The sequence below is a fragment of the Sinocyclocheilus anshuiensis genome, unplaced genomic scaffold (assembly GCF_001515605.1).
Source record: "Sinocyclocheilus anshuiensis isolate Anshui unplaced genomic scaffold, SAMN03320099.WGS_v1.1 scaffold407, whole genome shotgun sequence".
Lineage (NCBI taxonomy): Eukaryota > Metazoa > Chordata > Actinopteri > Cypriniformes > Cyprinidae > Sinocyclocheilus > Sinocyclocheilus anshuiensis.
The window spans coordinates 537,243-554,022 of record NW_015552593.1 but is presented as its reverse complement, the minus strand read 5'-3'; the positions used below and the strand labels follow the sequence as shown (position 1 = coordinate 554,022).

The window sequence follows — 16,780 nt, the reverse complement described above, 5'->3', positions numbered from 1 at the left end:
CTTGTGCCACGAGATCTCGTCACACCCCTAATAGATATGGATAGTATAATTCAATTTAGTTTATATAATATATAATACGATTAATTAAAATAAATATACTGTGTGTGTGTGTGTGTGTGTGTGTGTGTGTATGTATGTAAAATACATTTTTGAAATAAAACTCCAAAACAAACTTATGTAAAGCTGGTATTTTTATCATACATCAACATTTTTTTAACAAGAGTATAATTCTAGTTGTAATTGTACTTTTATACAATTAAAGACTCATTAAAATCACAATCATTGATATGTTTTGCATATTTACATATGTATAACCCAGGATAACATTGGGTTACAATTTACAGTCTCTCTTTTCAAGGAAAAGAGAAAAATATAACGGTTAACTCTTTTTGCATGCAAATTTTTGTGCAATCGATTGCTGTTTAGAATGAGAGTGTCTGCCTCACAAACAATGGCTCACAACTGTGACAAATTATAGCCTACTGGCTAAAAAAAGACAAACTATTCAATATATCATGTCCCAACTTCATGTATTAATAGGAAACACAACAAAGGAGGAAAGAAAACTGCATTTGTTGAACCACTATATTATAAATACAAAAGAAAAGAAAAGAAAAGAAAAGAAAAGAAAAGAAAAGAAAAGAAAAGAAAAGAGGGCACACATCACATCACTCTGGTACCTACTGGTGTGGCCCCTGGCAGCAGCTACAATATAAAACATATGGAGAGACTGAAACCATCTGTGATTTTATGCATCTTTGCATTCCCAAGAAAGGAGTGAAGCAACATTTTGAAAATGTCCTGGCACTTTTGATGAGAACATCTCACCTCTTCTATGTCATTGTCCAGTGCGATGATGCCCAGCGGGGCCGTGAGGTTGGAGCTCCCTGAGATGGTGGTGCCAACTGAGGCAGACTCACTGATGAAGCCCTGGTACGAGGAACGCTGGAAATATGGCGCCTGGTTGTTCTCATCCAGAATTTCAATCTGCAGGTCAGCGTATGCAGGAAGAGGGTGACCGTTATCCTGCTCGGCCTGTTCACGAACAAACAAACTTTTAAAATTCTCTAAAAAGAAAAGCTTAAGGTTGTCCTATGGTTGACAGTTGCCTGACACTCTTTAATTTACAAACAAACTATAATCTGCTGTATTTCTATTCAATCATCATGATGACAGTACAATGGTAATGAATTATTAACATATTCAAATAACATTGTATTCACATGGCATTCCTTTAAGTAAAATGACATAAAAATTACATTACCAAGCTACAATATCCAACATGGTACATAAGAAGAAAAAAAATATTATGGTAAATGGTAAATAAAAGTATCATTGAGATCATTTTTATTAATATTTTGAGGTTTTAGTTTATTTTTCATATATTTTATTTTATTTCACTTAAAGTTTATTTTAAGAAAAATGTTTATGGTTTTAGTTTAAGATTTAATGTAAATGTATATAAAATATAAATGTGCAAACTTTATTTATATTTTATTAAAATATATAAAATCTTTTTATTTTTCAGTGTAGTTAAACTAGTGCAAATAAATTGTAGTAATGTCTAAAGTATTGTAAATAATGCCAATCAAGTAAAACGTTTTTTTTTTTCTATTAAATTCAAATTCATCAAAGGATTTTAATTTATCTTCACTCATTTCTAATTAGTCCAGCAGTTAAAATTCATGGACCCAAAATGGCTCAAACTGATCTTTGTTTATTAAAGAGGATACATCTCCCTGAATATTTTAATTTCAATTATGAGCCCCGTCTATCACTGATTTCATTAAGAAGCCATTGAAGACTGCAGCTCAGTAACTCAATAGCCACTTCACACATTTGAAACATGCACACATACGCACATCTGACAATGTTGACAGCGGCAATGCTTTGTTTGTTATTTGGGCTCGAATTTCAGCAAGCTTGAAACGAACTGAGAATAGCATATCGTTCTTTCTTATTATGAAACGACAAAATCATAACAGCAAACACAGTCATGCATCGTTTCACAGAGGAAACATTTAAATTACCCCTGCTGTTACACTGTTGTTCCACCCAAATCTATGACAGAGCAGGATCATTTCACACCAGTGCTCAATTCCTTTTTTCAGTTTCTCTCTCTTGCTCTTTCTCTTCCAGCTCAATTCAATTAGAAGATACAGCATGTTTAATGTAATTAAATATACAAAGTTCTATTCCAAAAGCTAGTGAGCTGCCTCGGTGTCTACCACATACAAAGGCTGCATCCTAACTGAAATGGGATCTCAAGTAACACTCTACATAGGCAGAAACTGTGTGGCATACAAATAATGCTCTTTGCACAAAGCTCATGGGAAACCGGAATGATTGATTCATTTCAATGCTAAACTAATGATGTGATGTGATGTGATAACGATATACTATTTTAAAATAGTATATTGTTAACTAGACAGAACTACACTACTGTTCAAAAGTTGGTTGTTGGAAATGTTTTCAAAAAAGTCTCTTATGTTCACCAGCACTCCATTTATTTGATGAAAAATACAGTAAATTGCTGAATATTTTTACCATTTAAAACAACTGTCTTACATTTGAATATATATTTAAGATGTAATTTATTCCTGTGATGCACATTTTCAGCAGTCATTACTTCAGTCTTTAGTGTCATGTGATCCTTCAGAAATGTTGAAAACAATTTTGCTGCTTAATATTGTTGTGAAACCATGATACATTTTCAAAAGAACAGAATTATTTGAAATATAAATCTTTTGAAACATTATAAATGTTGTTACTTTCACTTCTGATCAATTTAATGCATTCCTGCTGAATAAAAGTGCTAAAACTTTTGAACAGTATGTATGTTTAGTCAATCTTTTTTAGTATTGACAAATGCAAAGTTCATCACGAATGCACTGTGAAAGCACATTCTCTATAAAATGATATATGTGATGCTGCCTTGCAATAATTTTTACAGTAATTAATGCTGTGTACCTTTTATGGCATCCTTTGCATCAAGAAAGCAACTACAAAGCTTTAAAATGCTTCCTAAATAGACAGCTCACTAGGTGTTTAAACAAAACCAAAGTGAAAGTGTATACATACAGACTGTGTTCAATTTCGTATACTATTGCTGTAAAATGAAGAGAATATTTCCAGAAATATACTGCAGCTAATACCGGGTGTTATTTTGGTCATAAAGCATTGAGCCAGTACTATTGTAAAAATGATGCTTAAATGTAAGAGCCTCTGGAAACGGTGAGCAGGGTGTTAGATGAACCTCTCTTATCTTTACAGCCATCTGTAGAAGATAACCTGATGATGATATAATCACCTTAATAACGAGATTGAAGCGCTGGTACAGCTCTCTGTCCACAGGCTTCAGCAGCCGCAGCTCAGCTGTGCTCCTGTTGAGCGAAAATAATTCTAGGTACGTAGCAGGTTGACCTGAAACGCAGTACAGAGAGAGACACAAAACTTGTGTTATTATATGATTCATGCTATTATTTATACTAAGCTATTGGATACAAAAAAGGGAATTCCATATGCCCCACCTGAACTTATATAGTCTACTGTAAACCCTAATAACACATTAAAGAACCGAGTTTCTCTTTTAAATGTATGGAAATATTGGTTAAGAGTACAGTTGTGCATCTATTTTTCAACACTTGCAAAATATGTGAATTGAAGTACCTACCAACCAGTATGAAGTACATGATTCCCGGTCTGTCTGAGGGTGGCTGGATGTTTCTGTCCTGGTCGATGGATCGAATGGGAGGTGTCACATTCAGAGGGTTCAGTTTGCTCTGAAAAAAAGAAGACAGGAATAAATGACTAAGGGGGCAAACAAGATTAGAGTGGGCTAAATTAATTCAATATGCAATTTTTAAATCATCTTATATCTATTGTTTCACCCTAGTCTGGACTCAAATGTTTCTCATCAGATTCTTCCAAGACCAAATGATCTGAACTATGCTATCTGCATCACTTCCGCACCAACACATGACTCCAGTCCATCAGTTAAGGGAGTTTTGATTCAAACCATTACTTCTGCCCAAAATACAAGTCAATATTTCATAATAACGCTTCCTCCAGTGAAAAAGTCCATCCCACGACGTCCTCTTACATCCAAACATATTTATTTAGAACTGTTTTGGGCTGTTTTCTTGTGTAAATGATTGATCTGTGCATATTTCTCACTGCATAAAAAAAGAGCTGTATACGGACCAGTAAACTCCTGTACACACCGCAGATTTTCAGACAAATCTGGGAGTATTACTGACCAATTCGGATGTATGTTACTGAAGTATTCTTTAGCGCAACAGCCATTTGTTGCCATGGCAAGTAATCCCCTAAATGAAGGGGGTGTTCACACCTTCGTGGCACTGTGCCCTCCCCTTTTGGTTATTCATGTTAAACTGGATTGGTTGATTTGAAACTAAACCCACCCCTAAACCAGACAGCTTTTGGGCCACTGAGCACACAGACTTTAGTCAAAAGTAATTTCATTGGTAAACTTGTTATTTATCCCACCCAAAACCCTTACAGAAAGTGAATTTATTGGTTACATTTAGAATACATCCCTCCCAAAAACCTTACAGGTGAATGATGTGATTGGTTGCAGACCAGGTGGGCAAATTGATTGTTTGTCTTTATTAGGGGAAAATAGTAAATAGTATCCAAAACATAAAAACAGTCAGAAAACAATTTCAGCATTTAAAAATACAACATCTACTCTGAATTAAAGATTGCAAACAAATGCAGTAAATAACACATGAAATGAAGTGTCCCAGCAGACTCCATTCCTCACTGTAGATCCTGTGTGCAGCCACATCAACATCTTCCTCATCTTACATTGAGCTCAACCATTTCTGTCCTCCGCAGTGCTTTTGTTTCGGTTGACCTTGTCTCCAGCAACTGCAAAACAGTAATGTTGACAATCATCTTTACAGGCTAATAGCCTATTTAAGAAGTTACATCATGTCAATTTCTGAAACTTACTGTTGTCTCTCTGGCTTTTTTTTTTTTTGCCACAACCGTGATTGAGTGTTTCAGCTGGGCCTTTCCGAAGTGAAACTATGAAAACCTCTTCCTCATAGCCTCATCATAATTCCTGCAGCATACCTAAAAGACATAAAATGTGTTTAGTAAAGGAAACTATTTAATTGGATAGGTGAAACAATACAAAAATGGATAATAACACATTGCAACAACCTTCTGAACTTATGTATGTTACCATTTATAATCTCTGAAGATAAGTTGACCCAGTCTTGTGTGTAGGATACTGTAGAAAAGAGGAAACATTATCTGAGAAAAATTACAGTATAAATATAGTTTTGACATTATATATACAGTATATTAGCATTACACAATATAAATAATTAATCTTACCTGGTTTGTGCATTCTGTTGAAGTGGATTCTTCCCAGAACTGTGCAAGCTTACAAATGTTTCAGTCTGTAGATGTTGGTGTCCTCAAGAAGTGACTTGAGATCAGGGGGCTGTTTCATAAAAGACGCTAAGAAAAGTGGGGATTAAAGTCCAAAACCTGACTTGAAATAAGCTAAGAAATCAGTCGGGACTAAAGCGGTTTCATAAACGACCATTTAAGTTCACGCAATCTCACTAATTAGATCCAGGTTCAATGAGTCAGGTTAATTTGATGTGAACGCTTAAGCAGCTCTTAATGTTGATCACGGATCAAATCGATCCAACATGGCAAACAGCGAATATATCTGTGCTGTTTAATGCATTTGAGATGTTGTGTTTTCCTCAGTGCATAACTGACATGTCACAAAGTCACGTAAACATATTCATTTTGCTGTCAGGAGTGGGCGAGGCACATGAGAGCAACGAGCGCTGCTGCGCGCATGCACGCTAAACAGACAGAGATTTAATTTATGCATTTAGCAGACGCTTTTATCCAAAGCGACTTACAGTGCATTCAGGCTATAAATTTTTTACCAGTCAGTTTTACACAATATAAGTAATCAGTCTTACCAGGTTTGTGTATGCTGTTGAAGTGGATTCTTCCCAGAACTGTGCAAGCTTACAAATGTTTCAGTCTGTAGATGTTGGTGTCCTCAAGAAGTGTGACTTGAGATCATGTCAAACACAAAAGTCTTAGCCGGGGGTGGGGTGTGTGTGTGTGTGTGTGTGTGTGTGTGTTTGTGGGAGGGGATAATTTATGAAGAGTTAGATATATTGGAGACCAGTGCTATTTGACACACTTTTTACATAAAATATTTATCAGGGGAGATATCTTTTGAAAGTATTGTTTGTTTATATGTAGTTTATAATTATAATTATATATATATACTCTTTGCTAGTTTTGACTAAACATAACTATTGAGTTCCACTGTTGCCCAGGAAAAGATACACATCATACCTCATAACACACACTGACTTTTGGGGGGCATTAATCACTATTGGTAGAGATACTGCTAGAGAAACCACTTCTCCTGATACACCAGCAAAGGACCAGGTCATAATTTCTGTGAAATAATATGGAAAGAATGAAACTGGGAACATACATAGATATGTTCTCTAATGGCTCTGTCAAAAATAATAAGGCTAAATAAATATAAATAAGATATTTGAGATCTCTCCTAATTCAGATGAGATGTAATTTTTTTCACTGGAGAAAGAAATATTTTGGATTTTTATTATTTTAGTTTTTTCACAAGACATTAATTGATGGACTGGAGTTGTGTGGATTATTGTGAGGTTTTTATCAGCTGTTTGGACTCTCATTCTGACGGCACCCATTCACTGCAGAGGATCCATTGATGAGCAAGTAATGTAATTTTTTTGGGTGAACTATTCCTTTAACTAACCATAAGTAACAATGGGCAACACATTTGTTACAGTATTTATTAATCTTTGTTAATGTTAGTTTAGCTGTTCATTGTTAGTTCCTGTTAGCTCAAGTCCATTCAATTATAGATACAACTTGTGTCTACTTTTACTTCTCCAAATTTCAGGAGAAACATCCGAAACAAAGTTGATACATAAATAAAACACTTTGAGATCTCCATTAAGTCTCAAGCTATGAAAGAGCATCCACTGAGGGTTGTTTTCCTCTGGGCTAAAAGCAAAGCCCTTGGGACACTTGATTGTATTAATCTGTGCTCTACAGATGAGTGTGCATTTCGTGCAGACAAATATGGCCTCTAACGGATATGATAATAAGAAGCATCTCCTTTGGGATGGGTGCTTCATTAAAATGGCAGCGTAAATACAGACGCTCCATGTTAAATATGTGAGCACAGTAAATCAGAATTCTTGCCCACCTGAGACGTTTAAAACTACCCATAATCCCCCCCCTCCAGCAGGCATTAGGCCGATTAATCTGTGCCTAGAGACAGGAAAAAGACTCTCGAACCATATCCCAGCTCTAATTGTGAAATATGTGACCTCATTAATTACCACTATTCCTGCCAAAGGAAATGAGAGAGAATCTATGTTGGGAATGGAACACTAGCATAATGCTTACTGCATACTGTGCAGTACACACTGACTACTGGCCAGTATTGTTTTAAAAATAGTATCTGAAACAGAACACATTATGCATTTATACAGGATGTGTTTACAATAACTTATTAAAATACTACTCTTAAAATCCCTGCAGTACCATGTGTAGCATGTGAATTTTCGGTACTGTATAAGAAGATAGCTGAATGCCACAATTCAATTTAACATGAGAGGTAATGTGACTACAATGTAGCATAACACTTTTAAAATAGTTTCATAGTGCACCCAGCCTGAACTTAGTCAGCTATTTCAAATAGTAGCATGCTATATTGCTGTCACATGACCCCGTTATCATTATGTTAACTTTAGTTAATGATATGAGTTATCATCTCAAAGAAACAAACAAATAAAGATACACCACAGTTCAAATTTGTGGTCAGTACGATTATTATTAATAATAATAATAATAATAGCAGTTAATACTTTTATTCAGTAAGGACACACTAAATTGGTCAGAAGTGACAGTAATTTTAGTAACATTTATAATGTTGCAAAATATTTCTATTTCAAATAAATGCTGTTATTTAGAACTTTCCATTCATCAAAGTTCGTCTTAGGTTTCCACATAAACATTAAGCAGCACAACTGTTTTCAACATTGATAATAATACAAATGTTTCTTGAGCAGCAAATCAGTATATTAAAATAATTTCTGAAGGATCATGAAGACTGGAGTAATGATGCTGAAAATCCAGCTTTGCATCACAGGAATAAATTATATTTTAATATATATATATTAAAATGCAAAACAGTTATTTTAAATTGTAATAATATTTCACAATATTTTTGTTTTTACTGTTATTTTTTGATCAAATAAACGCAGCCTTGATGATAATTTGAAGATATTTGCTTCTTAAAAATCCAATTGAACTTAACTTAGAATCCAATTGAATATATATTTTTTCCCAGTATTTTATGTTTGCACAGAAAATGTGCATATAGATTAGTCATACTATAGTATAGGCCTACACTGTAAAAAAAATTCTGTAATTTTTACAAAATAATTTCGGCAGCTGTGGTTGCCAGAATAATTTTGTAAAAAATACAGAAAACTGTAAACACATTTACGGCCAAAAACTATAATTTACAAACAAGAAAATTTGAATGTAAACCAGAAATATCAACAATGCACACTGCTATTAAAATCTGTTTTGTACCTTTAACATACTGACAACCACCATAATAATGCAGGTGGTAAAAGAGTAAGCCACATGAAGAATCAAAGCTCATCACAAGTAGCTTCGCCACAAGCAGAAGCATATACTAATATATAGAAGGTGCACAGAGTCATTCATGCAAACACAAAACACCATCATGGTAACACACATGATACTTAAATAATGCATTAAACTTTCATTAAACAACAGAAGATGTAACATAAAGCCCAAATATACATAACTAATAACAAAAACTATTAAAAAAGCTGTTCATTGTTAGTTCCTGTTAGCTCAAGTCCATTCAATTATAGATACAACTTGTGTCTACTTTTACTTCTCCAAATTTCAGGAGAAACATCCGAAACAAAGTTGATACATAAATAAAACACTTTGAGATCTCCATTAAGTCTCAAGCTATGAAAGAGCATCCACTGAGGGTTGTTTTCCTCTGGGCTAAAAGCAAAGCCCTTGGGACACTTGATTGTATTAATCTGTGCTCTACAGATGAGTGTGCATTTCGTGCAGACAAATATGGCCTCTAACGGATATGATAATAAGAAGCATCTCCTTTGGGATGGGTGCTTCATTAAAATGGCAGCGTAAATACAGACGCTCCATGTTAAATATGTGAGCACAGTAAATCAGAATTCTTGCCCACCTGAGACGTTTAAAACTACCCATAATCCCCCCCCTCCAGCAGGCATTAGGCCGATTAATCTGTGCCTAGAGACAGGAAAAAGACTCTCGAACCATATCCCAGCTCTAATTGTGAAATATGTGACCTCATTAATTACCACTATTCCTGCCAAAGGAAATGAGAGAGAATCTATGTTGGGAATGGAACACTAGCATAATGCTTACTGCATACTGTGCAGTACACACTGACTACTGGCCAGTATTGTTTTAAAAATAGTATCTGAAACAGAACACATTATGCATTTATACAGGATGTGTTTACAATAACTTATTAAAATACTACTCTTAAAATCCCTGCAGTACCATGTGTAGCATGTGAATTTTCGGTACTGTATAAGAAGATAGCTGAATGCCACAATTCAATTTAACATGAGAGGTAATGTGACTACAATGTAGCATAACACTTTTAAAATAGTTTCATAGTGCACCCAGCCTGAACTTAGTCAGCTATTTCAAATAGTAGCATGCTATATTGCTGTCACATGACCCCGTTATCATTATGTTAACTTTAGTTAATGATATGAGTTATCATCTCAAAGAAACAAACAAATAAAGATACACCACAGTTCAAATTTGTGGTCAGTACGATTATTATTAATAATAATAATAATAATAGCAGTTAATACTTTTATTCAGTAAGGACACACTAAATTGGTCAGAAGTGACAGTAATTTTAGTAACATTTATAATGTTGCAAAATATTTCTATTTCAAATAAATGCTGTTATTTAGAACTTTCCATTCATCAAAGTTCGTCTTAGGTTTCCACATAAACATTAAGCAGCACAACTGTTTTCAACATTGATAATAATACAAATGTTTCTTGAGCAGCAAATCAGTATATTAAAATAATTTCTGAAGGATCATGAAGACTGGAGTAATGATGCTGAAAATCCAGCTTTGCATCACAGGAATAAATTATATTTTAATATATATATATTAAAATGCAAAACAGTTATTTTAAATTGTAATAATATTTCACAATATTTTTGTTTTTACTGTTATTTTTTGATCAAATAAACGCAGCCTTGATGATAATTTGAAGATATTTGCTTCTTAAAAATCCAATTGAACTTAACTTAGAATCCAATTGAATATATATTTTTTCCCAGTATTTTATGTTTGCACAGAAAATGTGCATATAGATTAGTCATACTATAGTATAGGCCTACACTGTAAAAAAAATTCTGTAATTTTTACAAAATAATTTCGGCAGCTGTGGTTGCCAGAATAATTTTGTAAAAAATACAGAAAACTGTAAACACATTTACGGCCAAAAACTATAATTTACAAACAAGAAAATTTGAATGTAAACCAGAAATATCAACAATGCACACTGCTATTAAAATCTGTTTTGTACCTTTAACATACTGACAACCACCATAATAATGCAGGTGGTAAAAGAGTAAGCCACATGAAGAATCAAAGCTCATCACAAGTAGCTTCGCCACAAGCAGAAGCATATACTAATATATAGAAGGTGCACAGAGTCATTCATGCAAACACAAAACACCATCATGGTAACACACATGATACTTAAATAATGCATTAAACTTTCATTAAACAACAGAAGATGTAACATAATATACATAAATATATACATAACTAATAACAAAAACTATTAAAAAACATGATTATTTAAACAAAATACTTTCAAATGTGGAGTGTCATGCAGGGAATTCTGGGAATATCAGTTTACAGTTTTTGACTGTAAATTATACATTTATTTGTTATTTTTACTTCTAAAAACTGTAAAATGAACAGCATTTTACTGTACAATTACATGAAATGTCTGGTTAGATATTTTACAGTTTTTCCCTGTATATAATACGGGAACTTACTGTTAACCTATTAACAGTTTTTTTCCGTAGTGTTTTTACAACATTTTACAGTTAAAATTACACTTATTTTTTACAGTTACTGCAGAAAGTATGCTACTCCAAACACAGCCACTGTCAGAGCAGATCAACAGAATGAATGTAAAATGTGTTTGTGAGGGGGTCACCCAATCTAAATCAAATTTCTGAAATGGATTTCCTCACACACTAATCCTTTATAATTTGTGAGATAATCAGAGAACAGAAAGAAAAGCGAAAGGAGATTGTCTCTGTGAAAACGCATGAATTGCAGCAAGCAGAATGCAAAAAAGAGAGTAAAACAGCTCGAAATGAAGCAAATCTGCAGCACTTTTATTCAGTGCAGAAACTGGCAGCCGTTGGGAGTGCAGCGTCTGCAGTGGAAAATATTTTTAGCATAAATTGCGGCAGTCCCCCCTGAGCAAAGATCAGCCGTGGCTGTATGTGCTGGACTCTCTCCTTTTATCTCCATGTGGTTTGGTTCCATAAAGATCCATCTCCTCAGAGGTCTGCCCACCGCAGCTCACTTCAACTGGGGTCTGATTTCATCAAAGCTTCACATCTTGGCTTTGATGGGTGGTGAACCCTGTGGTTTTATTGAGGGTCTCATCCCACTTTGTCTCTACTCCCTGTCCCTGATCTCATTCAATCTGTACCAGCTAACTTTCATCAGCCACCTATTTTTCTCATCTAAATCCCTCGTTTCTCACCCTTCCTGCCCCTGCTGTATGAGTCTCATCTTTAGCCAAGCACAGGTCAGTAGAGCAACGTATGTGATGGGGAAATATGAAAGGACTGACATTTAACCGGTGAAGGGTCAACAAAACACCAACAACACAATGACACAAATACTGAGCTTTACACTTTTCTTGAGCTTGTCCATACAATGCCCACTGAAAACATCAAAATGTCCTTCAAGTCTCCATGAACAAGACATGATTATTACAAAGATAACCAAAAGTTCACTATTGGATTCTCTTAAAAAAAAAAAAAAAAAAAGTCAATTGTGCCATTCGTCAGTTGTCACGTCACGCTGTTGAGGGAGCACGCTGGAGTCACGAGGAAACGTTTAACAGTCTTTAATCATGAAACGCAGGAGATAAGCCACAATAGAAGCTTGAGCCAACACACGTAGAGAACGAGTAGACCTGACAAACACAAACTGAACAGACTAGGACTTAAGTACACAGGGAAATTAGGATAATGAACTAAACACAGCTGGAAACAAATGAGGAACTAAGCAGGGAACCTAATGGAAACAGGAAGGACCAAATAAGGATACCATTTTATACCATTCACAGGTTTGAGGTTAGCAGGCATAATTTTATCCATCAAGGATGCATTAAATGGATCAAAGGTGACAGTAAAGTTGAAAATATTAAAATAAATGTAGTCCTTATAAACTTGCTATTCCTTAAAGTAAAAAATGTATCACAGTTTCCACAAAAATATTAAGCAACAACAACCCAGAAGAGTACAAGGCTGGCTGTGCACAAAGGCTATTTCTAAAAAAAAAAAAAAAAAAAAAAAAAAAGTCAATTGTGCCATTCGTCAGTTGTCACGTCACGCTGTTGAGGGAGCACGCTGGAGTCACGAGGAAACGTTTAACAGTCTTTAATCATGAAACGCAGGAGATAAGCCACAATAGAAGCTTGAGCCAACACACGTAGAGAACGAGTAGACCTGACAAACACAAACTGAACAGACTAGGACTTAAGTACACAGGGAAATTAGGATAATGAACTAAACACAGCTGGAAACAAATGAGGAACTAAGCAGGGAACCTAATGGAAACAGGAAGGACCAAATAAGGATACCATTTTATACCATTCACAGGTTTGAGGTTAGCAGGCATAATTTTATCCATCAAGGATGCATTAAATGGATCAAAGGTGACAGTAAAGTTGAAAATATTAAAATAAATGTAGTCCTTATAAACTTGCTATTCCTTAAAGTAAAAAATGTATCACAGTTTCCACAAAAATATTAAGCAACATAACTGTTTTTAACACTGATAATATTAAGAAACAAATGAGCACCAAATCAGCATATTAAAATTATTTCTATAAAATATATTTTAAAAAATTATTTTGCAATACTATTTCACAATATAACTGTTTTTACTTTTTTTATCAAACAAATACAGCCTTGATGGGCATAAGATACTTTTTTCAAAAACATTTTAAAAAATCTTACCGACCCCAAACTTTTGAATGATAGCAAACCGTCAGTGAGTGGGTCCTTGCTGTGTGAGGCTGAATTATTAATGCACATACAGTGCATCGTTTCTTTCTTTCTTTATAGTTCAAGGCACAATCTCATGCACAAACCTTGTTCTCAAGCACTCAAGTCTTTCTCTAAGAAAGCATCTATCCAGGGCTGCCCACTGCATAACCTCAGATCACCCTGTCTTGCTCATTGGGTCACAGGTGAAGTGTTTCGGTCAAGTTAAGACATCTTCCTGCCTTTGTACCTAGCTATACCAGATGCTGCATACAGCATCATGACTGTAGCTTGTGGCAAGTAACAGGCTCTGACAACATCCTTACTTGAAAATCCAGGTAAAATCTTAAGATGGCAGCTGGTTTTATATGGTTTATAGTTTCTAAATATCCAACTGGGACCAGCTAGAAACCATGATCTTTAGATGGTCCTAGATCCACTTACAGCTACCTGGTTTGGACCTGTTTTTTCAGTTGGAAAATACATGTATGAAGGGAATATTCAAAATTTAAAGACCTCTGATGTTCTCTGCAAGTTCTTACCGGGTCAGTGAGCTCAGGAATAGCCACACGGTATGTGATGGGGTTACAGTCCTGTGTGTTGTTGACCAGAACACACGGGAGGAACATAGGACCCAGATCATCTCCATCCGAGACATCCAGAGTTAGAGTAGTGGTTGCTGTGCGACGAGTTCCCGGATACGGAGCCCGGTCCTGGAAAAAAAAGCTGGCATGTTACCATAGATACAGACCTTTAGATTCACATTCACAGATCTGCATACAGAGAGACAACAATAATGAGAACAGAAGAATGAGGGAAAAGAACAATAGTTTAATTTATTTTTAAATATTTAAACACTAAAGTCAACTCAAGTCTTATTTATGTTTTTTAATTTTGCTAGAACAAGCAAAAGGTGTTTTTTAAAACTGTTAAATTATCATGCATAAATCAATTTTTGCATATCATACTGTGAACTTATGACCGTTTATAAACTTTGTATTTTTCCACAAAGAAAATCTTAAATACTGTCAGATGTTCAAGATGAAATTTAATAGCAATGAATCCACACCAACAGGTAAAGAAAAAATGTAGTGTAATTAAATGTAATTCTCCAAATTGTAATTATTGACTTAACAAATTCCAACAACCAGGATCTAAATAAAAAGGGGCATTATTCATATCAAAGCCAACTCTGCTGTTCTGTATTTTTCCTTCGAAAAGATTTCAGAGAGAAAAAGAAAAAAAAAAACAGTAACAAATCCATCCCCTCATTTTCTACATCCTGAAATGATTCCATTTTCTTCAAGGAGAGCTGTTGCAGCCTTGATTTAAAGCATTTACTTGAGCCATTTGGCTCTATGAAAACATGCTTACGGCCTCCAGGGTCTGGACACCCTCATAGGGATGCTGTTCGAGACGGGTTTGGAGCTAGTTGTGTATGCAGCTCATGTAAGGGTGGAGGGATGCATTTGGAAGTGAATCAGGATGCCGGTTATTCAGTGACAGATATAGGGAGGTGCCTGGAATTTTAAAAAGTGCATTGTGCAAACTGGAAACCTAACAGGCCTAGAACGCTTGACCAAAATTCAAGGTTATTTTTTGCAATCTACAGGAAAGGTTACAGAGTGAGAAGTCATTTAGCAGACATCTTTATCCGAAGTGACTTACAGCTCATGGTTCACTCCTTACAGGGATCAGATAAGTAAGCCTTCAATTACTAGCACAAGTATATGCACATTGTTAGGGTTGGTTTGAACTTAAAGCAATAATGTGCAATATAAACAAGTTAAGGTTGATAAACAACATATGAACAACATCAAAAACAGTGTTTATAGTAAAACAATGGAAGTTGTACTAAGTCATAGCTTTTAAGCTGCATTTATAGCAATGGCTCCAGGTGTTGTTTCAAGGCAGGTGAACTTGTCAAACTTGTAAGTGTTATGCACAGTAATCATAAACACAATTTCAAACTCATTCACCCTCAAAATCAAAGTCAAAAACTTCCAAATGCAAAAACTCTTGCATGTAATCTCACAAGTACAATTTCTAATTTATAAACTCACAAATGCAAACCCAAAATCTTTCAAACATATACTTGCAAATACAAATTCAAACCCATAAACTCACAAATGCAAATTCAGGAACTCTCAAATGTAAACTTGCAAGTATAAATTCAAACTTTTAAACTCAGAAACATAAAACGAAAAAGTCAGAAGTAAAGATTCCAACTCATAAACCATCAAATGCAAACTCACAAACAGGAACTTAACTCTCGAACATAAACTCAAAACTTGTAAACACAAAATTACAAACATGAATTTAAAAACTCAAATGTAAACTCGCAAGTATAAATTCAAAAACATAAACTCTCAAATTCTAAGCAATAGACTCACCAATGTATATTCAAAAACTCTCAAACAAACTCAATACAAGTACAAATTACAAATTCAAACTCATAAACATTCAAACTCAAAAACGTACAAATGCAAACTCACAAACATGAACTCAAAAACTCTTGAACATAAACTCAAAAACTTGTATACGCAAACAAACGTCAATTTAAAATCTCTCAAATGTAAACTCGCAAGTACAAATTCAAACTTCAAAAACTCATGAACATAAACTCACAAATTCAAATCTATAAACTCACCAATGCAAGTTCAAAAACTCTAAAACCTAAACTCGCAAGAACAAATTCAAACTCATAAACCTTCAAACTCAAACTCAAAAACTGACAAATACAAACTCACAAACTTGAACTGAACAAATTTCGCATGTAAAATCGCAATTACAAATGCAAATTCAAAACCTCTCAAATGAAAACTCACAAGTTCAAATTCAAATCCATAAACTCGCATATGCAAATTCAAAAACTCTCAAACTTAAACTTGCAAATTCAAACCAATAAACATACATACACAAAGTCAAAAACGTTCAAACGTAACCTTAGAAGTACAATTCAAACTCATAATCCCTTGAATGCAAACTCAAAAACTCTCAAATGCAAACTCACACGTGAACTCAACAACTTTCACACGAAAACTCGCAGCTATAAATTCAAACTGGTAACCTCACAAACGCAAACTTTAAAAACACTCCAATGCAAGCTCAAGCACTCTCAAATACAAACTCACAAACAAATCTAAACTCTCAAACGCACTAAAGTCAACCAGTGCTCTTAAACAAAACCACTCAAACAACTATGTTAAAACTGGAACTAAAAAAAAGTTTTTTAAATAAGAAAAAAAATAAGACATACATGCAAAAATCAAAAATAAATAAATAAATAAATAAATAAATAAATATATATATATATATATATATATATATATATATATATAC

At 34.4% G+C, this 16,780-nt stretch overlaps 1 protein-coding gene across 1 annotated transcript in view; it reads right to left on the bottom strand.

The window, feature by feature from the left end:
* The window catches only part of pcdh15a (protocadherin-related 15a), a 202,379-nt gene that overhangs the window by 100,731 nt on the left and 84,868 nt on the right, over positions 1-16,780 (bottom strand). The window contains exons 9-12 of the mRNA XM_016456477.1: positions 13,981-14,151; positions 3,674-3,782; positions 3,311-3,423; positions 829-1,035 (exon numbers count right to left, since the gene is read on the bottom strand). Of these exons, the coding sequence (XP_016311963.1) occupies positions 829-1,035; positions 3,311-3,423; positions 3,674-3,782; positions 13,981-14,151 (600 nt within the window). The remainder of the gene's footprint in view (positions 1-828; positions 1,036-3,310; positions 3,424-3,673; positions 3,783-13,980; positions 14,152-16,780) is intronic.